Consider the following 25,217-nt stretch of genomic DNA (forward strand, 5'->3'; position numbering starts at 1 on the left):
TAAGTTACACTGAGATGCTGTGTTCAAAGAAAGGGTTTTATATTTTTGCTTTGTATTGTATTTGTATATTTGTTTTGTTACTGTTTACTCAAAAACGAGTACATTTTTGCTGGAAAATTCAAGTTAAGTAATTGGAACATCAGAGCTTTATTTGTTTCTTTTGAAGTATGGGTCCAGAAGTTAATGTCAGAAGGCCTTGCTTGATAAAGATTATTTTTACAGGATTCCTAGCCTTATATAGAATCTCATGTAGAATCTAATAGTTTATTATTTTTTTTTCCCAGGAGAAATCAAAATCTTCTGATAGCAAGTGGATGACAGATAATAGCCTTTTTCTAGAGCATGGTGGTACAGTATACATACTGTCTCCTGTCTCGGGGTGGGATGTTTGCGTTGGGCACCTTCACAGTGGTGTCCTGGCTGTCCCCTCTGTCCTCCTCCAGAGACAGGCTGTGAGGCCAGTTAGTGACCTAGGCCAGGCTGTCTTCCATGTGCTTCTGATAAACTGACTCATTTAATCTTCGTGACAAACCTAAATAGTGCTTTTGCTTTGCTCCAAGAGAGCACACATTGTGTGAGATAGAGCAGGACACGCAACTAGCCAGATGGAATTGGGGTTTGGGCCCTGGAGTCCAGACCCATGTACTCAGCTGCCACGAGACGGCGCCCTTTCTTTGAATCACTTTCTTTTCTGTGCAGTGGTTAAGAGTGATGATCTTTTCAAAACTACCCCCCCCAAAAAAAAGCTACAGAATTTTTTCAAGTAAATTTAGTATCTTTTGCCAGCATTTTGGACTGTTACTGCATTTAGTTTGGCTATAAATCGTGTATGTCATAAATTCTAAAAGAATGCAGTTTGTGTTCTTTTCTATTATGGCGAATTGTGTATAAAATTATAAATTTACGGCTAATTACATGTCGAGGATTTAGTGCCCTTTTCTGGCCTGTTTCTGGGCCACTTCCCATGCTGTTCCTTCTGGGAGAGTGCGCAGAATGCACGGTGTTTTCTGGTAGCCTAACACACATGTATATAGGGAAGTAGGTTATGAGGGAATTCTGATGTGATGCATCCAAAGTCTGAAGCCCTTCAGCACTGGATCTTCTGCTTCTCAGTTGTTTTCTGAGTTCATGTTCCTCTTCTTCATGGAGAACCTTTTTGACGCTCATATTGGCAATCTCGAATGAGGAGTAGAAGGCTGGAGTGAGGCAGGAGAGGGCAGTGCCCGGTGTCCTTGGAGCTTTCTGTTAATGCTAGAGATGATGGATTTTCTTTCTGCTAGGGATCACATCTCTATTCCCATTTTTTTTTCTTCTTAAAATAGAGATTTACTTATTTATTTTAGAGGGGTGGGGAGGGGCAGAGGGAGATAGAGAATCCCAAGCAGGCTCCACGCCCAGTGAAAGCCTGATACGGGGCTCGATCCCATAAGCCCAAGATCATGATCTGAACCCAAATCAAGAGTCGGATGCCCTCCCAGGTGCTTCTCTACTCCCATTCTTTAGCTAAAGAACCCACTCTTCCCTCTGACTCTCTCCCTCCCCCTGTGAATATTCTGGCACATCATCTGCCTTGAGACTCCTTGGCCTGAATCCCCCCCGATTTGTATGTACCATCCTGATCAACCAGATTAGCTCTTCAGTTTACTTCCATTTCTCTTCACTGTTCACCATCTTAAAAAAAATTTCCTCCCTTTATTTTTGTGCATTCATGTACACATTTGATTATGAGCTCTGCATATTTTGTTCATTTGATGTTTTGCAATTTCTATGCTTCTAAAAAACAATTTTATTAGTTGCATATTTCACTGTAATTTACCTATTTCCTTTTAAATGGCTATTTACATGGTTTAAAGTGATTCTGTATAATGAATAATGCTTTATGAACTCAAAGGGTTTTTTCCTCCTAATTGCAGCTAATTCCTTAAGATAGATTTCCAGAAATAGTATTAGATCTCCAAATAAATAGAAACCGTTTTAAAAGCTCTTAAATCACAGTGCCAAATGCTTTCCAGAAGTGTTGTGCCAGTTTTCATGGCAGCCTGCAAATATACAGAGTGTCCATTTCACGGCAAGCGGCGGCGGCAGAGAATGTTTTGATGTTGACCTTTAAATCTACAAGGATTGACTCATGGCTCCACTGGGCCTTTATCCTGAATCACACCTAGACTCTAAAGGTGGTGGGATTGCGTTTGGGAGGAGGAGGGCCTGGCTACCCCCATCTCCTCTGGCTCTCTTTAAGTTCTGTGATGATGCATTTGCTGCCTAGGTAAGCACTCATTTACTGCTGTGCCCTTTTGGATGCATGAAGCAACAGACTCTTTCTGCTTTCATTGTTTTGATAAGTTGGAGAGTGTGGGACAAAGTAGTGAGTCTTTGGAAATGCCATTCCCTTGGAAGCTGGGGGCAGGAATAGGTTTGGCTGTCTCCTTCCCCCTGCCTTTGGGCTCTGTACAGTCAGCATACGCATCCCAAACAAGGTCCAGGGGGTGCTTCTGGGATGTAGCCAGAGTTACTGTTGCTTCTCTAGCTAGAAAATCATTAGCAACTCTGGAGGTCAAGTGGCTTTTCTCAGAATGGTTGTTACAGGATTCCAAACTCTCATGTGCTGAGAAGAATGTTTTCTCTGAGGAGAGGAGGCTGAGGGAAGGGACTCCTGGTCACCCCGGGCTTTGTCACTGCATCCAGCACAGTCAGCCCTCCTGGCCTTGAGCCACTTGGACTTAAGGGACTTGAAGCTCTTGATTCTCTCTTTATCACACTGGCTGCATCCCTGGGTCCTTCCCTCTGCTGTCTTTCTCTTCTCCCCCCTCAGAAGTTGCATTCCTCCCAGTTTTTCTTTATGTCCCTTGTACTACTGATTCCCAGATTTAAACTTCAGGTTCCCTGTCTCTCGTGAGCTCTAGACAGTCATCTGAGAACTTAATTCATTTGTGTATCTAACAGGCACCTTTGATACCACATGTCTAAATCCACTTGTGCCAGTATGTTCCTACAAAATTACACTGACTGAGAAATGGGTCTTGCAATGACAGCGTTTTCTTAAGAGTCCTAACTAAAACAGTAACATAAAGGGCTAAATTATTAAGGCAAATGCCTTCCACCTCATTTGTTAAGCTTTAGATCCCATCATTTTCTTCTAGTGAGAAGGTTTGTCTGCATCCTCCTGAATGACTGAGTCCAGAAGTTCTTGCTCAGGACTCAGGACACTTACTTGTGAGAGCTCTCATGTGTCCCCGTGCCTGCAGGCACTGCTTCCAGTTCTCAGGTTAGTATTTTTCACATCAGCTGATGAACAAGAATCTGGGCGGTTGGCAGGGTGGATGAGCTGCTGGCTTGGGGGTGCACTGTTAGTGCCCTTGTACCGAGTGTGGGGTGCACTGATTGACTGTGACTGTACTTTTGCCTTTATAAAAATGAGGGGGAAATAGAAGAGATGAAATATTAATAACACAGTTGCTACAAATCCAGAAGTCACTAGGTATTCCTAAGCAGTGTTCTTCTGTCTCGGTGGGACTCCACCTTAGTTATATGTAAGCTGTGTCTATATGGTAGGCAAGATGATTTCGTTGAAACTGTTGGAAATTCAGGTCAGCTGAAGAAGTACACCTCTTCCAGAATCAGAGCTGCCTTTGGACCTCAGGGATGAGAAGAATATGAGCAGTTTGGGTTGACCAGGAGTTACTCTGGGCGCCCCTGAAAACTCATTTTCACATTAAGACTTGGCTCTTGCCCACTCCTATCTTTGGGGTGGGTCATGTAGGAGAGTAGGGATGCTGGAACCCGGTGTCCGAGTGTTTCATATCCACGTTATTGACCAAAGCACTCCACCATCAGGTGTCAGAGCAGGGGAGAAGCCACTTCACATCCCACCTACTTGGTGATGCAGGATGTACACGCCATGTAAGATTGTGGCCTGGGGAGAACTGACCCCATGCCAGGTGTCATAAGAACCAGGATCCCAGGTATGTTCCCTTCAGGGGATCTTTAAGCTTCTTCACCTTGAAGTTGAGACCGGATGTGGGAAACAGAGCACCCTTTTGTTGTCAAGGACAGATTGCTCAATTGCCACCAAATTACAAAGCTTTTAGCTTTTATTATTATTTTTTAAAGATTTTATTTATTTGAGAGGGAGAGAATGAGAGTGAGAGCTTGAAAGGGGGGAGGACAGAGGGAGAAGCAGACTCCCTGCTGAGCAGGGAGCCTGATGTGGGTCTCTATCCCAGGACTCCAGGATCATGACCCAAGCTGAAGGCAGTCGCCCAACCAACTGAGCCACTTAGGCTACCCAGCTTCTATCTATCTATCTATCTATTTATCCATCCATCCATCCATCCATCCATCCATCCATCCCCCCCACCCCATTAATGTCCAATAAACGTTCCAAGGAAACCACCAGCTTTTAGCTTTTAAAGTCTCTATCTCCTCCAAGAGATTTGTTAATGAGAGAGTCATTGTACTTCGGATTTATAGATGAAATTATGGGGTTTTGATTCCTTGATAAAAAGACATGTTGGCTCTTTCCTTTCTTTCCTTACTCTGGTACCAGGTTAATACAGATGTTTTTTAGAATAGCTACCCAGCACAAAAGGGTTACCCTTTAATCTGGGAACCCTTGGAGAAGTATCTTCTTAATATTTAGCAAAGCAAAAAAAAAAAAAAAAAATTGGGAAAAACATTTTAGAAAACAAATGAAAAGGACTAATTTACTAATTATAGGATAAAATACACAAAAAAAGTGGGGCAATAGAATAGAGAAGTGAAGCACAAGAAGCATATATTCCTAAGCAAACAAAAAAAACCTGCCACCTCTTTATGTTGGCCCTTTCTCTAAGCCTATTTTTTGGATTTTTTCCCTGAGATTTCTTAAATCCATGGGAAGGACTCTGATGCCTTGAAAGTTCTTGACTGCTTTTCTTCTGGGTTTTAGTGTAATCCCGAATCTCTGCAGTACAAAAGTTCCACTTCTAATGCCTTAACTTCCAAGTTTTTTTTTTTTTTTGCTCTGAGTAGAGAAGGCTTCTGTGTACTGGGTGGTGTATGGAGGGGGTGGTGGTTTCTTTAGAGGGGAAGAGGGGAGTTTCTTTAGAAGCATATCTTTCTTTTTTTCAGGTTTGTCCTTTCTTCCTTTTGAAATTCAGTCTTTGACTTTATGGAGCAGATTCCTGCTTGGACCCCCTCCTTCCAGCCTTTCCTGTAGTTACATGTTTGAGGTTTGGGTTAATGACATTTTGCAGCAGTTTGTCAGGCATACCACTGAGACATTTTTTTAAACAGCTTCATTAATGTACATTTTATATACAGTGTACAGTTTGATAAGTTTTGACATGTGTGTGCCCATGAAACCATCAGCACAGGCAAGCTATGGAACATATCCATCACCCTCAATTTAAAATTAGAAGCACTGTCAAAAAAATTTGGAATATAGGAAAGAGAACGACGTTACCTATAAACCCTAACACTTAAGATGCATGAGCTTTGGTGTCTCTTTAACATGGTATCATTAACACTTTTCCATGCTGTTACATGGTCTTAATAAGACTTTTTAAAGAGTTGACCAATGACACATTAAAAACACCCCCTCTATGCATCTAACATGATAGTACACAGGATGTTTCATATTGGGGGTAGCAACAGTTTCAGCTGCGTTTTAAGCCTTTCCTACAAGGATAGGGGGCTACAAGGAGGGGGTCAGAGGAGACTGTGGGAGAGCATGAGCGGGTCTCTATGGTCCCTGTCCACCAGACCAAATGCTGCTGTCCCCTTGCGCTGTGGGAGTAGCTTTGGAAGGGAGAGCACGCATGTAGCAGCTTATATTTGGACATGTTAGGTGACAACGAAGCTGGGGGCTGAAGTATGTGCCCAGGTGGTGGGATGTGTTCAGTTGTTGGAGGCTCCTGTGCCATATGGGGGAAGTCTGAATTCAAAATAATTTAGTAAAAACCACTGAGGGGTTTGGTGGGTGGTGTGATAGGATCCTCATGGTGTGTGTGTAAAGTAACCTCAGTGTTGAGGAGGTAGACCATTTCATTACGCGTGCACTGCTGTTTTCCCCAGCTTTATGGAGAAACGCTGTTGACAACGTAGGGAAGTTTAAGTGTGCATCGTGCAGAATTGATCAGTGTATGTTGTGAAATCCTCACCACCTCCATACCCTCACATAATCCCCTTTTTCCTTATGGCGAGAACATTTAAGACGCCCTGTCTTAACAACATCCGACTCATCGAAGTCGCCGCGCTGTAGACTGCCCAGAACTGAGCTCGCATCCGTGTAGCCCCCCTCTCCACCCTGGCCGCCTCTCCCCCTCCAGCCCCTGGCACCCCCTTCTAGTATATTTCTGTGGGTTTGTCCTTCTTAGGTGCCACGTGCAAGTGAGAGCGTGCAGTGTTCGTCTCTCTGTCCGCCTGACTAACCCGTGGTGCCCTGAGGCTGAGAGAGGTCACTTGGAGGTCCTCCGTGGTCCTGGCCGCAGGGGTGAGAGTCAGGAGGGCTTGAGCAGGAGGAAATGTTGGGGAAGGTTTTCTGTGCATGGAGTAGCACTGACGCCGCGACGGCCCGGGTGGTGGTGACATGAGGCCCGGGGTGTGAGGGGCTCTCCCAGCGACCAAATCTGCTGGTAGGTCGGACGGCGTAGCCGGCACTCCGTAGAGGAAATGGGGCAGGGATTTCCCGGAGAAGACTCCGTTGAGCCGCCCAAGGCCCTGCCGAGTGCCGGGTTGTCAGGGACAGAAAGGATCGCCTAAAGGATCGTCTCCTTGGCTGCTCGGGGCGGAAGAGACTCAGAGAGCTAGGCGGGTGGGTCCTGGCCGTAGGCCGAGCTGGAGATGGGTGGGGGTTGGCGCCCGCCGCCACAGGTGCTGCGCTGTAGTCCAGCTGGGCCATGTGCAGCTCTGGGAGGTCTGAGGCCGGCGTACAGGAAGTGCGGGGCTGCTGGCGCGTGGGGCACCCTGGGAGCGCTGCCGCGCTGCATCCTGGGAAGGCCGGGATGAGGGGTGGACGAGGCAGGGCGGATGAGGGCGCCCTTGGGCCGGTCAGGGTTGGAGCTGACTTCAAGGCAGAGTGCACGTTCAAACCACGGAAGACCTGTGAGCCGGACCTCGATGAAAATGGGCAGGCCAGTGTGCCATTAGTTCGTGCTGGAAACTGGGAGCTACCAGGCGAAACGGACCTCGTGATCCAGCTGCCCGCAGCACTGAGGCACGATCCCCCAGCCCTAGCACCCGCTCGGGTCCAACCGATCTGAAGAGTGCTGAGAGGGCGGGAAAGCTTTCATTCCACAAGGACGCGGGAGGGGCGAGCGCGGGCCGCCGCCTGGCGCTTGCTCGCTCAGGGCGGTTACTGGCCTTCCACGGATGTCCATTCAAAAGTGGTCTAGGTAACCCTCAAAGGGCAAAAAGTTTAAGATATTCTAAACAAAACAAAACAAAACCCGTCAGATATGGGCAACTCGGTATATTTTGTCTTCATCAGCGATTTTCATTGTCGTACTGGGGCCGCAAAATTGACTTGATAGGTCTTAAAAATATTTCTCCAGGACCACCCATTCAGCGTCTCCCAGCGGAATGCCCAGGTTTGAAAACCCCCTTACCCTCGATGCTGCTCCCTCCGTCATCTGCCTTGAGAACAGGGACTCCTCTGAGTTTCCAGGCTCGGGTGGCTGTCCTCTCCAGGAGTTCGCCTCCCTTCCTCTGTCTCCAAAATAAGGCTGAGGAGCGGGGAGCAGGGCAAGCAAGGACTGTTTAGGGTGGTGGTCTTCAAACTGGTGCTTTTTTTTTTTTTTTTTTTTTAGTTATTTATTTGACAGATTTCACAAGTGGGTAGAGAGAGAGGGGAGAAGCAGGCTCCCTGGTGAGCAGAGAGTGGGATGCAGGGCTCGATCCCAGGACCCTGAGACCATGACCTGAACCACCCAGGTGCCCCTCCAACTGGGTTTTTAACAGCGTTTATCTGAACTGAAAGAATAGAATATGCCGGAATACATTGCAGTGGTAATGGCAAGTATTGATCTGTGAAGCTGTGTTGTTTCTCTGAGTGTCCAATCAGTAAGTGCTGGCTGTATTCTGTACAGTGTGTTTTTCACTGGCTTCAAAGCATTGGCAAGTGCTTTTTGGGAGATGAATGGTTGTGGGTTGGACATCTCTAATTCAGGGTATGCCATTGTAGGAGTCTTGGGATTTTCTTAACCTTCTGCCTTTCTGCTGTGTCAGAATCCTTTGGGGTTTTGTTTGGTTGGGTTTGAGGGGCTTCCTAGTAGTTGCTGGTATAAAGATAGTTAAAAACTGGAAATTTAAGGCACAGAGCTGGCTCTTTGCTTTTTCATTTCAGTGTTGTAAGACTAAAACTTCTAGTTGAGTTTTAGTAAAGAAATCACTGAGGATTCATCAGTGATTCAGAGGAAAACAAGGTAGGATAATTTGTGACGTTTAGTGGGCACTCAGTGACTCTTTCTGGACTGAATGAATGAATGGATGGGAAGAGCCCTGAGCACCTGTCTAGGATCCCTGAATTATTTTATTAGTGAGTGATGAAGCAGGAGTGATGGTAGGAGCAGAGGAAGTTGTCCCATTATTTCTGTGCTGTATTCTCTTAGAAGGAGAGAACTAAAGGAGACAGGGATTTAAATTGGCATCTGGTTGGCTAAAAGCAGTCCTTGGGGCAGTTTTGTATCTGGATGACCATTCTTTTTTAAGAGAGATGGGTGAGTCCTTTGTGCAGAGGGCTGCTGGTGATTTTAGTTTTTAGGGATATTGGCCCATGGTTCCCTTTTTCTTTTCCCCAGTTACCGAAAAGTTGAATGTTAGGAAAGCTGATTGCTTTCAGGGAGTTGTCATTTTCCTCCAGGAGCATGTTTGGGGCAGCGGCTGCTAAACAGTCTGTTTGGGGATTAGGTACACATTGGTATGTGGCTGAAATCTGCTTCCTGGTTCCTGAAATTGTGTTCCTTTGCTTCAAAGATGAAGGGGTTTTGTTTTTGTTTTTGTTTTTTTTAAGATTTTATTTATTTATTTGACAGCAAGAGAGGGAGCACAGCAGGGAGAAAGGGAGAGGAGGAGGGAGAAGCAGACTCCCCTCGGAGCAGGGAGCCCAATGCAGGACTCAATCCCAGAACTCTGGGATCATGCCTGAGCCGAAGGCGGATGCTTAACATTGAGCTGCCCAGGTGCCCCAAGAATGAGTGTTTTCTCTGCTCAGTCCTCTTGTTGCATTCACTTTGTTTTGGCTGATAATGCTGCTAACGGATAACCTTTCTGTTTAGGGGAGCTTCCTTTAAAGAGTAGTTGACAGCTAGTATTGAGGAAACTAAAAATGTTGCTTGTGTGTTTTCTTAGTTTTTGCTCAGAGTTTAATTATGAGTGGTGGTAGCAGAATGTAAAAAATTAGCTGTATATTATTTACCCATTTTGGCAATGGCAGAGACACAAATGCCTTCTACTGTTTGGATTGTATGAGGCATGATTTATCATATCCATATTTTGTGTTTGAATTTAAATTTTAATAATTTCTAGAAGCGTTGGTAGTGGAATTTACTTAGTTGGTTGAATCCTAAGTTTGCCTAGTGGGTTTGGGTGGCATCCATAGGGTGAGATCTCTCACCTGCTGTGATGGTTCTAATTATGTCAAGACTTTACAGAAGACACTAATTGCCACCCTGTGGCTTAGTACTGCTCTGTTGAGATTCTTTTGATCATCTGAATGAACATTTATTTAATACTACAGAAATAAGAGCCTGTGGTGGGTAACTTTTAATGTGGATGTATGCTCATCTTTAAACACCAGATAATGTGTCTGAACTATGCACCAGGATCTTAACAACCCCTGGATCTATTTAGGCTTGAGCTGTAAGCTGTCAGTCATCAGTAGAAGGTCTTTCTGTGTTACCAGGGCAGGTTTTTTTTAATCTAGAAGGTCTCTGGTGGTATCTTTGAGCCTTGAAGAGTAAGAACTTGGAGGTCTATTTGTATATGTAGTTTGGTTGTATCATTGTGAGTAGAATTTAAATCTACTTTTAAAATGGCTGGCACATTTGTCAGTACACCAGCAAAGTTCTTCTAATGATAAAATGACAGAACGTTTTTTTTTTTTGGATGTTCAAGGTTATATTTGCTGGCTCAGTAGATTTTTAGCATTTAAGCCAGGCATCTTCAAACCTTGATTTAGTGTAGGGGTGCAGTTTTTCAATGCCAAATGGAAACAGTGACAGTAAATTTTAAATGCTTGTATTTTATTGGAATCTGGCATTGTCCCCTACAAAGTGTGGTTGCACTTTTGATTCTTGAACATCACGACTGGACTCGCTCTCTCTTCAGAAAAGGATATTTTTCTTTTCAATTTTTGTATATGGATACAATATAAATATAATTATAAATGCTATATATAGCTATGTTCTTGTGAAACTGCATTTCAACCACAGATCAACAGAAGAGGCTGCTTTTCTAGTGTATCTCAATTTGAAATTCATATATATAAGTAGGATTAAATTTATTTACTTCTCAACATCATTTAATATTTTTGCATACTGTTCCCAGTGAGTTCTGAAATAATTCTCATGCATTACATGTGACTCTTTTAAAATGGCACTCAAGGTCGTATGGTGGGGAAGGGCATGGGTGATAGAATGAAGGGAGGATTGGTGTTGGGGAAGGTGATTAAACACCTTATGGAACTTGAAATTTGAGCTCTCTAAGCTTCTGAAAATAGATAAGATAGCCTATAAAGTATACTAGAGCATTATCCTTTATTAGGAAGGATTTATTACTAGTTATTTTTGTGGTTGTGATAAAAAACTAGACCCTTGGCTTGTCCTTTGGGAATAACCAACAAAGTTCTGTATTTTCTTTGCCTTGATAAATAATATTTATGCATTGAAGTAGTTTAAACTTTAAAAATAGGATTAAAAAGAAAAGTAGTATATACTTTAGAATATTGACAAACTGTGGGAAAGTAAAGGAAACAGGTTAATGAGCATTTATTGATTAGCTTCACAAATACTCATTATTGCTGGTGGGTACAGTTGTCTGGGATGTGTATATAGACAAGATGAGAGTCCCTGTACTCAGGGGGTGTATTTTAGTAGGGAATGGAGAAGCAGTATGTACCAGTAAATCAAGTCAGTTACTCTCAAGTTAGTGTAAAGAAGATGAACTGTGGGGTGGGAAAAGGTGGGACGGGGTCGGGGGGTGCACCAAGGCCTGTTGCGATGGGAGTGGGTAGGGGAACCCGGCCTTTCTCAGGGGTGAAGTCTGAGTTGACAGGAGAGAGGAGGTGTCAGGTGAGGAGGAAGAGCATTCCAAGTAGACAGAGCAGGTCCCAGGGCCCAGAGATGAGAAAGAGCTTACTTTTGTTTAAGAGACAGAAAGTAGAATGAAAATACAGTGTCCATAGCAAACCCACAGTAAACATTCTTTGAGTCTTTTACAATAATTGGCTTGTGTTTATAGAATTTGTATTATTTGCTTTTAATCACAGTTGCTTCTTCATATAAATATTCCCCTGTTTTATAATGGATTCCTTCAATAAGCATTTTTCATTTTGGCATAATTAATTTTATAAATATATTGTTGATTTACTTACCTGTTCTCTGATAGCTTGGCATTTAGTTACTTTTTTGCAGGGGGGTTTGCTATTACAAATGTTATAATGAGCACTTTTGGATCTAAAGGGTTTTTTTTGGTTTGTTTCTTAGGGTTCTCAGAAGGAGAAATATGAACTTGAACAAAAACGAATTTTTTTTTTTAAAGATTTTATTTATTTATTTGACAGACAGAGATCATAATTAGGCAGAGAGGCAGGCAGAGAGAGAGAGAGAGGAGGAGGAGGAAGCAGGCTCTCTGCTCTGCAGAGCAGAGAGCCCAATGCGGGACTCGATCCCAGGACCCTGAGATCATGACCTGAGCTGCAGGCAGAGGCTTTAACCCACTGAGCCACCCAGGCGCCCAAAAACGAATTTTTAAAAATAGATTTTATTTATTTATTTGACAGAGACAGCGGGAGAGGGAACACAAGCAGTGGGAGTAGGAGAGGGAGAAGCTGGCTTTTCCCCCAAGCAGGGAGCCCAATGTGGGGCTCAATCCCATGACACTGGGATCATGACCTGAGTCGAAGGCAGACGCTTAACAATTGAGCCACCCAGGTGTCCCCAAAGATAATTTTTTTTATTATTTATTGCCAAAATTCTTTGCAAAATGGATTGTTTTTAGTTTAAATGCTAACCATATCCTGATCTGCATTTAAGGGTTACCTTTTTTCAGACATTTTTTTTTTCTTTTTTTTTTTCTTTTTTTGTGGTGGAATAGATATAGCACAGAATTTACCATGGTAACCATTTTAAAGTGCATGAATGAGTGGCATTAAGTACCTTGGTCATGTGGTGTGACTGCCAGCACTGTTTGAAGCCCCATACCTGTGAAACAGTCACCCCCCACCAGCCCCTGGCAACCACTGATCTGCATTCTGACTTGACAGACTGGCCAGTTCTGGGTATGTGCAATGAATGGAACCAAATGTATGGCTTTCTGTGTCTGGTCTCCTATCTAGCTAGGGTGTCAGGGTCATCTGTATTAAGCCTCAATACTTAATTCTTTTTCACACTTCGATTCCTTTTCATTCCATTGCTTGGTATGTAGATAGCTACATTTTGATTCTCCATTTGTCTATAGACAGGTATTTGGGTTCTTTCTCATTTTGGTTGCTGTGGATGGAGCTGCTGTGGACATTTATATGTAAGTTTTTTCTGAGGTCCTCTATTGAGTTCCTTGGGAAATAGACCTAGGGATGGAATTGCTGAGTCATGCGGTCAGTCTGTGTTTAACTTACTCATGATGTGTCAAACTGGTTTCCCCAGTGGCTGCACCATTTTACACTCCCATCAGCAATGTATGTGAGTTCCAGTTTCTCCACATCCTCTGCCAGCTCTGATTTTTAGTTTTTTTGTTTTTGTTTTTATTGTTTTGGTTGTGGCCATCTTAGTGAGTGTGAAGGGTATCTCTTGTTTTTTTGTTTTTGTTTGTCTTTCCCTAATAATTACTGATGTTGAGTATCTTCTCATGTGCTTGTTAGTCATTTGAAATTTGAAATTGTTACTGAAGAATAACAGGTAATGGAGAGAACACATATCCTAAGTCATCCCTAACTTAGTAGACCCATGTAACTAGCACCCAGAGCGCAAAGAGAACTCTGCTGCCCTCCTGCCTTCTCACAGTCACAGTCTGTCCTCAGAGGGAAACCACTGTCTCACTTGTGACGGCATAGATTAGTTTTGCCTGTTTTGGTCTCTACGTAAATAGAACCGCATGGTGCGTGTTCAGTGTCTTGCTGCCTTGGTGTAACGTCAGCTTTGTGTCATTTGTGCATGTCACTCATTTTGTTCATTTTATTTCACTGTGTGGAATGCTAGTTTGTTTATCCATTCTACTTTTGATGAACATTTGGATTAATGCTGGGGTAGTACAATGTCATGAACATTCGAGTATTTGGTTTTCCCTCGAACACATGTGTGGGCCAAATCCAGCGTTTGTAGTGGTTGTACTACTTCTGTTTTGTAAATATTCCTCTACTTTATTGGTTGCCCCCCCCCCTTTTAATTTTAGTTCTGTTTTGGACATAAGAGAAATTCTAAGTTGTTTCTGTATTCCAGCATTTTGGGTTACATTTTAGGTTTACGAAGTGACCGCTCCCATCTAGAGTTTTGAAGCTGGAAGTCAGCTCTCTGAGCTTTGTAATCTTGGTGTGAAGTTTACGACAGATGAAATGTAAGGATGCTTGAAAAAGATGAGAACAGCTTCTGGCATGGGGACCTGGCGTTGTTTTTTTTTCTTTCTTGCTAGATTTGGAGTGTCCCCCAGGGTTTTATAATAATTATAAAAATTACAAATTTATTTTTAACTACACAGTGAGGCCTAAGCGACTTACTGGGACAGGAATCATTATTTAATTATTTGGTCTTTGGGCTCTACTGACCTTTTACTTCTTCTTTATTTAATTAATTGAATTACAAAGTAATGTGTGTATATTCTAGAAAATTTGAACAATACAGAAAAGCTTACATAAGAAAATGAAAATAATGCCACTACTCCAGAAAAAACCACTTTTCGTATGTTTATTTTCTATTCTTTTTTTATTGAACATAATGTTCTGTAATGTGATTCCCCCTTGGTAATGTACTGTGGATATTTTCCTCTGTAATTAAATATTATTCTAAAGCATGATTTTTATAAATTAAAGCATGATTGTGACATTTAATTTTTATCAAAGTAATACATAGTTTGTGAAGTCAAATAGTTCCACAGATCCTAGAGTTTAAAAAAAAAAAAAAAGGGGCATCCCTGGCCCTGTACCTTTTCTTTCTAGAATCCAGCTTTCCAGAAGAACCACTGCCACCTTCCATGCTTCTTCTGAAGTTGTTTTGGTATTTCAAACATTTTTTGACTCGCTCCAGTTTTAGAATTTATGCCTTGACTTCCCATTGTGGAAGGTACGGAATTAGTTTCTTAGTCCCTCCTCCCTCTACGTGTTTTTCTTTTCATCTTCTAGATACAGTTATGTAACAACAGTCTTAACCAAGATTGGTATTATTATGATTACATAAGTAATGTTTATGTCTGAGCTTTGTGGTACACTGTGGTCACATTTTCCTTGCAGATGACTTTGTCGAGTCTAGATTTGGTGCATCTTGGCATTTTGTACTTCGTTTTCCACGCTCACACCACTTTCTTGGCCTCAGACTAGCCCACCAATGGTGACCTCTCCTTTCAGTACAAACATACCAGGCCATCCTTCAGCGGCTTTTTATTTTTTATTTTTTTTGATACCTTTAACCTTCTGCTCCAGTTTGGACCAGTTGCTTTTTTGGTCGATGTACAGTATAATTTTCACTGTCCTGTGAATTCTCTTTCCCTTTTTTCTGTATTGCTCACCACTTGTAGCTTTCTGAGAAATGGGGCCTGGGAAGCAAGTTCTTATAGACCTACAGTGTCTAAGAATGTTTTTCTTAGAGCCTCTGCTTGATTGGTAATTTGGCTGTGGTTAGAAGTCGAGACTGGAAATTATTCTTCCTCAGGATTTTGAAGGTGTTGCTCCAGTGTCTTTGAGTTTCTGGGTTACTCTGAAAAATTGGATATCATTCTGTTTCTCAGTCCTTTGGAAGAAACCGGTTTTTTCTTTCTGGAAGCTTTAGAAACTTCCCTTTTATTCCTGGTGCTCTGAAACTTTGTTGTGGTATGTCTTAATGTGAGTCTGTAAAAACCAAATCATTGTGCTGCCTTTTGATGGATACTTTAAATCTAAAAGCATAAGTCCTTCAGTGCTCAGCAATTTGTTTGGTAATGGGCGATCTGAAAGGGAAGAGCTTCGTATGGGGTTTCTGGGCCTTCTGGACTAGCTTTTATCTTTTTCCCTTCATTTATCTTTGTTGTTATTTATGTTTCAACTCTTACTGGATTCATGAACTTCTTTCTGTTTATTTTTTATTTTTTAATTTCAAAGAGTTTTTTGTTTAATGAATATTTCTTCTAATAAAATGCTTATTTCTCCAATGAATATTTCCCTTTGAGGATATTAATTATATGTAATTAGAAAATTTTCCTCTTCCCTGCATTGTCTTGTTTTTGTTTTATAAAAAATGTCTCCCTTCCCTCTGTTTTGTTTCTTATCTTCCAAATTGGAGGATTTCACGAATGTTTCATGGTCCTTGGCTGTCAGATTTAAGTGTGAGTCTCTGTTTTGTTTTTCTCTTACCATGAGTTGGGAGGCACGTTCTTGAGGATGGAGCCTTACAGAGGGGTGTCGCTCTATTGGCCAGACCGCTGGATACGACTTTCTCAGAGAGACTTTCAGCTGTCAGTGTCTATAGGTCCTTTTTCCTGTAAGGGAAAAAAGGGTCTTCCTGCCTGAGAGGCGAAGGTGGGATGCGGAGACCCTGCAGCTGAGCTGGGGTAGGCGGGCAGGGGGCTGTTGGTGGTGATCTTTCCCGGTGGGCCTCCCTCAGAAATGCCTTTGTTCATGTCCTTCCCCTGTGAACTTGGCAGTGCTGAGGGCTCCGTGTCTGCTTGTTTACTTGCGTTATGGGATCTGGGGACTTGATGGATGACTTCTTCTGGGGTGTTTCAGCCAGTTCTTTTTAGCCTTCCTCATTCCTGATTCCAGAGCCTTTCTAGGGTTTTCTTTGTTTGTACCAGCAATGACTCCATGAGATAATTTCCCTGTTCTTGAGCTTGCTCAGTCCGTCCGCGTGGATCCATCTGCTTTCCAGCTCCCAAGTTGTGCTGACACTTGTAGTCAGCTGTGGCGCTCTGCTCTTGTTTATGGTCTCTGCCTTTAAAGAAAAATCATTCATTATTTAGTGTTGGACATGTAAGACATACCACTACTCTGCTGTGCGTCTCATGTCTGTGGTTGGCACTGTCCACTGCATTAATCAGGACCTAGGTAGGTTACTTTATTAGATAGGTGTGAGAAGGGCTAGTTTTGGGATTGCAATTGAATGGACTACCAAAGCTTTTTTTTTTTTTTTTTTAAAGATTTTATTTATTTATTTGACAGAGAGAGATCACAAGTAGGCAGAGAGGCAGGCAGAGAGAGAGAGAGGAGGAAGCAGGCTCCCTGCTGAGCAGAAAGCCCGATGCGGGACTCGATCCCAGGACCCTGAGATCATGACCTGAGCCGAAGGCAGCGGCTTAACCCACTGAGCCACCCAGGCGCCCCTACCAAAGCTTTTTAATATGGTAATTCCAGTAGGTTAAATTTTCCAGAGGTATATTTTTAAAATGATCTCATATTTCATTAAAAGTATTTGTTAAATGTTCTCTTTTGGTGCTTTCTGGGTAATCTGTCTAAAAGCATATTTTCTTTAATATGGGAGGGGGGTCAGGTTTAGGTTTTTACGACGTTCAGTCCTTTCAGAGTAGGGGCAGCGTGGTAGGCTGCTGGGGCCACCAGAACCAGACACCACAGATGGTGCCTTCATTGACACAAACTCACCTTCTTTCTGCCCTGGGGCGGAAGTCCAGAAAGAGGGTATTGGTAGGTCCAGTTTCTTCTGAGGCTTGTCTCCTAGGTTCGCAGAAGGCCACCTTCTCGCTGTCCTCACTTTGCCCTCTGTCTGTATCCTCATCTTTTCTTCTAAGAGCAACAGTCAGGTTGGATGGGGCCAGCTGCATGAGATCTCGTTTTACCTTAATCACCTCTTTAAGTGTCCCATCTCCAAATACAGTGGCTTTCTGAGGGGTGGGGTCACAGCTGAGCCCACAACATGTATTTTCATGGTCTTTTTTGCTTTGAAAGCAGTATTATTTCATGAAAATTTTTTATTATGTCCTGGATGTCCTCCTGTTATTGATAATATGTTATAATATTAGTTTTAATACACTTGAGGAAGTAACTGATTGGAGATGGTACAGGCTTTGAAGTCAGACATGAAGGTCTGCTTTGAATCTTAGCCTTGCCTTTGACTAGTTTCCTAAATTATTCAACCTGTCTGAGATTTGCTCCCAAACCTGTGAACTGAGAGTAACAGTACGTTACAGGGCGACTGTAGGAAATTAGAGACAATGTCTGTAAAGGTGCCAGGTGGAGAGTTGATTCTCAGATATTCTCTTTACTGACCTTTCTTTTTACCTAAAATAGTGTGGTTTGTCTCTATTTTTTCCTCTTTAATATTTAAAAGGTCAGCTTTAAAGATTTTATTTTATTTATTTTTGTCAGAGAGAGCAGCAGGCAGAGTGAGATGCAGACTCCCCACTGAGCAGGGAGCCTGATGTGGGCCTCAATCCCAGGACTCTGGGATCATGACCCGAGTCAAAAGCAGACGCTTAACCAACTGAGCCACCAGGGCGTCCTAAAAGGTCAACTTTAAATACAGATACATATTATTTTTAAAGTTACTCTGTGTATTTCAATTTACAAGTGACCAAATATCGACAGTTTCATAAAGTTCAACCTGAAAATGTATTTACCTAGTTGGTCTCTTGTTGGAATTTCCCATCATCACGAGTGGTTGTTGGCTTAACATTTGTACATACATGATACACTTACAGAATACACTTAACTTATAAACAGTGTAATCCGCTGAATCAGTGGATATCTGCATTTCAAAGACTCCTGATGCATAAGGACAAACAGCTCTTGGCAGGGCTTGTACCATTTCATTTTTATCGACAAGATTCACCTTTTTCCCAGATGGGCATTAACAGGGTTTAAAAAAAGGGTATCTTGCATTTCTTTGTTTTAGCTTGCATTTCTTTGCCATAGCTAACTGGAGTGTTTTCATCTCTGTTTTCTCCGAATGTTTTGTGAATTGTCCTTTTTTAATTGGGGCATTTGTGTTTTTCTTACTGACTCTCTTTTCCACTCCTCCTAAATCTGTCCTAATAGTTGAAACCTCTGTTGCTGCTTTTGCATTTTGTTAGAACCTTTGATTGTACAGTTAGAACCTTTGACTGCATGGGTGAAGAAGCTGAAACCCAGAAGACCAAATACATACCCACTTGGTAGTTAAGGGAAGCATTCTGTGCTCAAATGGCTCAAGTTTGAACCCTGGGTTATGACTTAGAACCTTTATAATCCTAGGCAAGGTCTTTAACATCTGAGCCTCAGTATTGTTATCTGCAGAATGGGGATAGCAGCAATACCTGTTGGCTGGGATTATTCCAAGGATTGAGTGGGTCATGGTTGCGAAGCTTGTGGCAGGGTAGTCAGTGAAGCTAACCTGTTGAAGGTCAGCAGTCAGATTAGTCAGTGGGTGGGAGTGCAATCCTTGATTCAGTTGGTGCTCTTTGTTTTTGGCATTCCTCACCTTTTCACTAGAAAACTCCATCAAAGTGATAAAATTTAAAATTTAAAATAATATTTATCATTTTTCATTTCAAGACAGTATGTGTTTCCTTCTAATTGTAGTTAGTGTTAAAGTCATTTCTTGAATACATCTATTTAGGTGCTTTTTTGCTTTTCTAATCATGTGAAAATGCTAGTTTAAAAATGGTGTAAGCCAGGGTGCACCATGTTTCAGAGGGATTCCTGTGGTAGGTCAGCATTGGTTTTCAGTGGAGACCAGTAACTGACCTGTGTCTGTGATGGTGCTTGGGTTTTTCTTGGTACCCGGTTAGGTTACCACACAAGCACACACTCCCTCCCTCCCTGTGGCTTGACTGGAGCCTGTGCATTACAAGAACAGTGCCTAGTTTTAACTTTGACAGCCTAGCTTGATTAAATACTGAGAAAAAAAATGGCAGCTTTTTTTTTCTTCCCCCAGTACAATTTAAGAGCTAGATCTTTGTCTCCAATCTTTTTAAAATTGGATTATAGTAATTCATGACGTGGTTAGTACATTGGAAGTACTGTTTTTGTGACATAGAGGACTGTTGAAAGGGAAGATGTAGCACTTTGTTTTACATGTTCTGAGCTTTATTTTACGATGTTGTTGTTGTGTTTTCAAAGTAATATGCCTGTTTACAAGATGTTGGTTTTTTTATTTTTTTAAGATTTTAATTTGGTGTTTCCTATTTGCATTTCAGAAATGAACAGGCCCTTGATTGCTCTAGGTTCATGTTTTTGGTATTGTTTTTCTGTTGTGCAGATTTTCCTTCATAAACCCTGTGAGAAATCAACACTGTAGGCTGACATCATCCCCTTTGTGCATTGTTTTAACCCTTGACAACCCCTACTGGAATGTCTAATTAACGGTGACTAAAGTCAGCCTGCAGCCATTTTATAATCTTTTCCCTTAGGGCTTACTTAAACCATCTCTATTATGCTTATTTTCAAATCTTGTTTTTTCACCATTTACAAAAGTATTTGCTTTCTTGTCATACTTAGCTGAATAAAAAAGGAGGATTTCTACTGTTAGGTCATTTACATACTGTTCGGAATATAGTCCAGGATTCTGAGTTAACACATGGGATTTTTACACCGTGGTGTTCACTTCAAGTGGATAGGTCACTCTGTGCAGTCCTCCCTTGTTCAGTAGCTGCTTGGTGCCTTTTTCCCACCTGCTTCTGCGCCTCCCCCCGCCCCAAAGGTAGAAGCACTGTTTCCCCTTTGGCTCCGTTGTCCCTTCTTTTTCAAGGTACTGTCCAAAGGAAAAAGGAACAGTAGTAACTTCATTGGCTGGAAATGGTAGAAGAGTCTGGGCTTTAATTTGCCTGGAATATCCACTAGGAATTTGTTTTTTTCCAAAATGAAGAGACAAGGAATTCCTGTTTTTATTGTCTACCACTGAAAATAACCTGTTTAGGGTTCTGAGTTTATTTTGTGGAATGACTGTTATTATTTTTACTCATAATGTATACTGTTACTAAAAATTTTTGGGCATACACTCAGATGTTTGCTTATTAGAAGTTTCTAGCAGAAATTTATAGTGCTCACAAAAAGTTTTACCTTGAATTATAGTTGAATAAGATTGACCCCTTAAGACTCAATATGTGAAAGGCTTTTGGGTGGTATTTTCATTTGTTTTATGTAACACATTTCTGATTTTGCCATGATCTTTTTTTCTTTACAGTTATGCGTGACTACCAATTTTTATTTTGACCATTCAGTCCAATAGCCATATGTTACTAAATTTGTGAAATTTTATATAAAGTGGGTTTTTATGATTTTGTATATTGGCTCAATCTCTGATTTTTAAAACTGCATTTGGTAAATACAGATGTTTTCCTTAATGTAGTTTTCACAGTCATTTTGATTGATAGGCTCTAAGTGTTGTCTTTGAAAATGAAGTGTGACTCGCAGCCCATTGTGCCTGCCATGAGCCTCTCCTGTGGTCTGAGGCCATGGTAGCATAAACAGCAGCTCCCTGTCTTTGTGAAACTGCGTTGTGGACAAAGAGAAAAGCGTGCGTCTATTTGAAGGTGTACTTTGTCCTGTTTTTCTCTAATTTTGAGTATTACTGTATAATTAAAAATTTTATGGGACCTGCAAGTTACTGTATCTTAAATTCTTTCAGGGGTTATTTAAGTGTCCAAGCTTTAAACATGTACTTTGAATTCTGATAAAGAACTGTATGTGTTGTTAAAAAAAATCCTTTGAACTTTCAAGAAGTTCCATGTGTAATCTTTTTTTTTTTTAAGATTTTATTTTATTTATTCAGAGTGAGAGAGAGCGCACAAGCAGGGAGAGTGACAGGAAGAGGTGGAGAGAGAAGCAGGCTCCCTGCCCAGCAAGGAGCCCGATGCTGCAGGACTTGATCCCAGGACCCTGGGATCATGACCTGAGATGAGGCAGCGGCTTAACCCACTGAGCCACCCAGGCATCCCCCACGTGTAATCTTAAATGCTTGTTACATTACTTAAGTTTACTTAGGGAAATGTTCTAAGTTAGAACATTAGAGTCCTCATTTTGGACGGCCAAGAACCATCAATTCCTTGTTTGGCCATTGATTTGTGGTTCTTTTTTTACCTTTTTTTTTTTTTTTTTAAAGATTTTTATTTCGAGAGAGAGAGAGAGAATATGAGAAGGGTGAGGGTCAGAGGGAAAAGCAGGCTCCCCGGTGAGCAGGGAGCCTGATGTGGGGCTCAATCCTGGGAGTTCAGAATTAGGTCTGAGCCAAAGGCAGATGCTTAACTGACAGGACCATCCAGGCGCTCCCCTTCTCTCCTTTATTAAGTTATCCTTTCATCCTGTGTCATGAAGAAAGTTCCATTGTTTTCTACTTGGCCCTTGTTCTTGTGCTCACACCTTACTGTTCATACTGTTGTGTCTGTAATTTAATAGTATGTCTCCCTATCTGATTGTGCAAGTTGATGCTTTTTCAGGTTGATTTAGGCATTGATTAACCATTGCTTTTGCATAAATATATTGGGTCAATTTACTGAGCTCCTTGAAGAGGCCAACTAGAATTTGAGATTGCCCAAACGTACAGATTTTGGGGGGGCAGTGGATGGGTTCTCATAGATGGGTGATGTCGTCTGTGGCAGTAGTGCCAGTGTTCTCTTTTCCTTTTGAGTGTAGCTCTTTCTTTTTCCTTTTTCCGTGTTGGCTGGGCTGTCTGCAGTCCTCTTTTGACTTCAGGGGAATGCATCTGAAGTTCCTCTATATTTATCATGGCTTTTGGTATATATAACCTTTGCCAAAAGAAGGAAACTCTCTTCTGTTCCTCTCTTGATAAGATTTAAAAAATTGTTAAATGGATTCCTTTAAATTTTTCTGCTTCTGTTGAGATAACCATGTTTTTTCTTTTATCTTCTAATATGGAGAATCTTGTTTTTTTTTTGTTTTTTCGTTTTTTTTTTAAATACATTACTGGCTTGGCCAGTGACTTAGACACCTACTTCAGTAAGTGAATTAGCTTTAACTTTCCCCAGGTTTCAAATCAAGACAACACTGGTCTGATTAAATGGAGTATGCAGCTTTTGCTCTTTACCTGATGAACACACTTATTTAACATACTAATAAACTGTTTCTTCAAGCTTGGTAGAATCTACCTAATAAAAATAGTCTCAGGCAGGAGTTTTTGTTGCTGGTGTGTGTGGTATATGTCTGTGTGTGTCCGTGTCTGAGTGTGGTGTTTGTGTGGATGACAAGAGTATTACCATTTCAGGTTCTTTAATTTTTGGGTTTGTTTTTCAGTCTCTTCAGATCCTCTGTATTTCTTTGATAATTTGGCCATTCATCTAGATTACATATTCATTGGTGTGTAGTAAAATTCCCATGTTATGAAAATCTATCTAATGATTTCCCTACGCTTGGGTCTTTTATCTGTTTTTCTACTACTCTTAACCACTTTAATCTCTTAACTCTTTAAAAACCACTTTATCTGGATTGTTAGTACTTATTTGTTTATTATTATTTAGGGGTTGTTAGTATTTATTAAGAAACATTTATTGATGTTAATTTTCTCTGTTCTCTTGATCTAGATTTTCATTGGCTTCTGCAGATCTCATTTTTCCCTTTCTGTTTCTTTGGTTATCCTCTTTTGGTTTAAAAATTTTCAATCTTGGGGCACCTGGGTGGCTCAGTGGGTTAAGCCGCTGCCTTCGGCTCAGGTCATGATCTCAGGGTCCTGGGATCGAGTCCCACATCGGGCTCTCTGCTCAGCGGGGAGCCTGCTTCCTCCTCTCTCTCTGCCTGCCTCTCTGCCTACTTGTGTTCTGTCAAATAAATAAAAAAAAAAAAAAAAAAAAATCTTTAAAAATTTTCAATCTTTTCTATTTTTTGCTACGTGTGTTTAAAGCCACAAACATCCCTCTTAAGCTCTGTCTTTGCTCTGACACATATGTTTTCTAAATATTTCTTAACTTTTACTGATCTTTTCAACCTCAAGGTTGTGTAATTATACATCTTTTGGTTTCTAAATTTGGGAAATTTTTAATAGTAATTTTGTTAATATCTAATTTTATTGCATTATATCGGAGCATAATCTGTAAGATAGATTCTGGAATTTAATGAGGCTTCCTTTTGCCCAGTACCTGGCTTATTTACATAAATGTTTCAGATTGCTAGAAAACCTGCATATTTTCTTTTATTGGGGTGGTATTCTGTGTATTTCTAACTCAAGCCTTTTAATTGTGTTCTTCAGGACTTTGATGTTTTTGCTTATATTTTGTTTGCTTGATCTGTCCATTCTGAACAGGAGATTCAATTAAAAATAATTGTCAGTTTCCTCCTACAGTTCTGTTAGATGTATTTCAAGGCATATTGTGTAGGGTGAATGTGTTCATGGTGGATCGAGCTTACTCCAGTTTTTATCAGTATGAACCTCTTTATATATTTTTTATGTTCCTTTACTTTTTTGGGGAAATTTTTGAAGTTCTAAGAATGTTACAAAGAAAATTAAGGTACTCTTTATGTAGATTCACCAGCATACTGGTTAATATTTTTTCATATTTGCTTTTTAATTTTCTTTGTGTTTGGTGCACCGTTGAACGCAGTTCCCCCGAATGTGAACAACACGGGCACTTGGCCCTGTCATCACAGTGAAGTTATCAGACTGGAGTTTAACGTTGGTGTGTGCTGTCTAACATGCTGTCTGGCCCAGAGTTCATGTTCTTTATTGCTCTTCCCCTCCACTCCATTCATTCATCCGTTCCATTTGTCCAATCTGTCTCTTTGGTTTCTTATAATCTAGATTCTGGAAATAGTTCTTAGGCCTTTTTCCCCTGGCTTGCCATTGCCAGTTTGAGGAGTCCTGGCTGGTTGCAGGATTGTTTGCTTGCTTGCTTGTTTCTGCTTGAGCACGTGTAGGCTAACCATTGAGGCAGGAGTATTCTACTACATAGCCATGTTGTGTTCTTTCTAGCCCATCATGTGGAGGCCAGTGATGTCCATCTTCTCCAATTCTGGGGTATTAGGTTTGATCATTTGGTTAAGGTGGTGCGGAATCACATCTCTTCATTATAAAGGCATCTGTGTCTCTTCATTATTGATAAGTACTTTGTGGAGTGATGCTTTGAGACTAAATGCATATCCAGCAGCTGCAACCCACTGTTTAGTGTTCATAGATTTTTGCATGAATCAAACATTATTATAGGATAGTAGTTTTATTCTGTTCACTACCATGCCTCTGTAATTTTGCTTTACAATTATATTTTGTTGTGTATTACTGCTTTTCGAGCTTTTGTCTTTTATATTGTTTGCTTTCCTTTTGTTCTTGTTGGCTCCTCCTGCCTTCCCTGATAGACGTACTCTTCGTCCTTTGGTTTTAAAGTCATCGTTTGTGCGCACACGCGTGCACTTGAGCATAATTTTCTCTTCACTTAAAACGTGTGTGTTCATTTACTTTCGTTGTTTTTAAACATTTACCAAAGACTGTACCTTCTCTAATGAGACAAGTGCCTTACTATATTTCATGTTCTTGGTGAGGCCTCCCCCACCCATGGAAGCTGATGCTATGTTGGATTTTTAGTTCCTTTCATTATGGATAGCTTTCTGTCTTTCCTTTTCTTTTTCTCATTTGTCTTTTTCTTTTTCTCCTCTCTTCTTCCTTCCTTCCTTCTCACTTTCTTGTTCCTGTGTACTCTTGTGTGGGGTTAGCTTAGAAGACAGCAAAGGATGGTATAATTTATAGTTTCTTTTTAAATGATTAAAGTGAATTAAAGGAATTACAAATAAGGTTTTGACACTTCTGTATGAAGAAACACCTTTATTCTCTGTGAACTTTACCCCACAGGACTTGAGTGTAGTAGACCCTGTGTGAAGGGTCTTTGGGTCCTGCTGGGCGTTCTGCTCTGGTTCTTTCTGGCTTTTGCAGCTGTTACCATATCTTTAAAAAGGAATTTCGAATACTGACCTT

General features: G+C 41.3%; 1 protein-coding gene across 14 annotated transcripts in view; it reads left to right on the top strand.

The window, feature by feature from the left end:
• Positions 1-25,217, top strand: part of ENAH (ENAH actin regulator) — a 129,899-nt gene that overhangs the window by 18,387 nt on the left and 86,295 nt on the right. Inside the window, exon 1 of one of the 14 annotated variants that reach the window (XM_059145083.1) lies at positions 7,329-7,568. The exons of the other annotated variants lie outside the window; for them this stretch is intronic. Within the exon in view, the coding sequence (XP_059001066.1) occupies positions 7,561-7,568 (8 nt within the window). The 5' untranslated portion in view covers positions 7,329-7,560. Of the gene's footprint in view, positions 1-7,328; positions 7,569-25,217 lie in introns of those variants that run through there. 14 annotated transcript variants of the gene reach the window in all.

This window comes from Mustela lutreola, chromosome 14, assembly GCF_030435805.1.
Source record: "Mustela lutreola isolate mMusLut2 chromosome 14, mMusLut2.pri, whole genome shotgun sequence".
NCBI classification, from domain to species: domain Eukaryota; kingdom Metazoa; phylum Chordata; class Mammalia; order Carnivora; family Mustelidae; genus Mustela; species Mustela lutreola.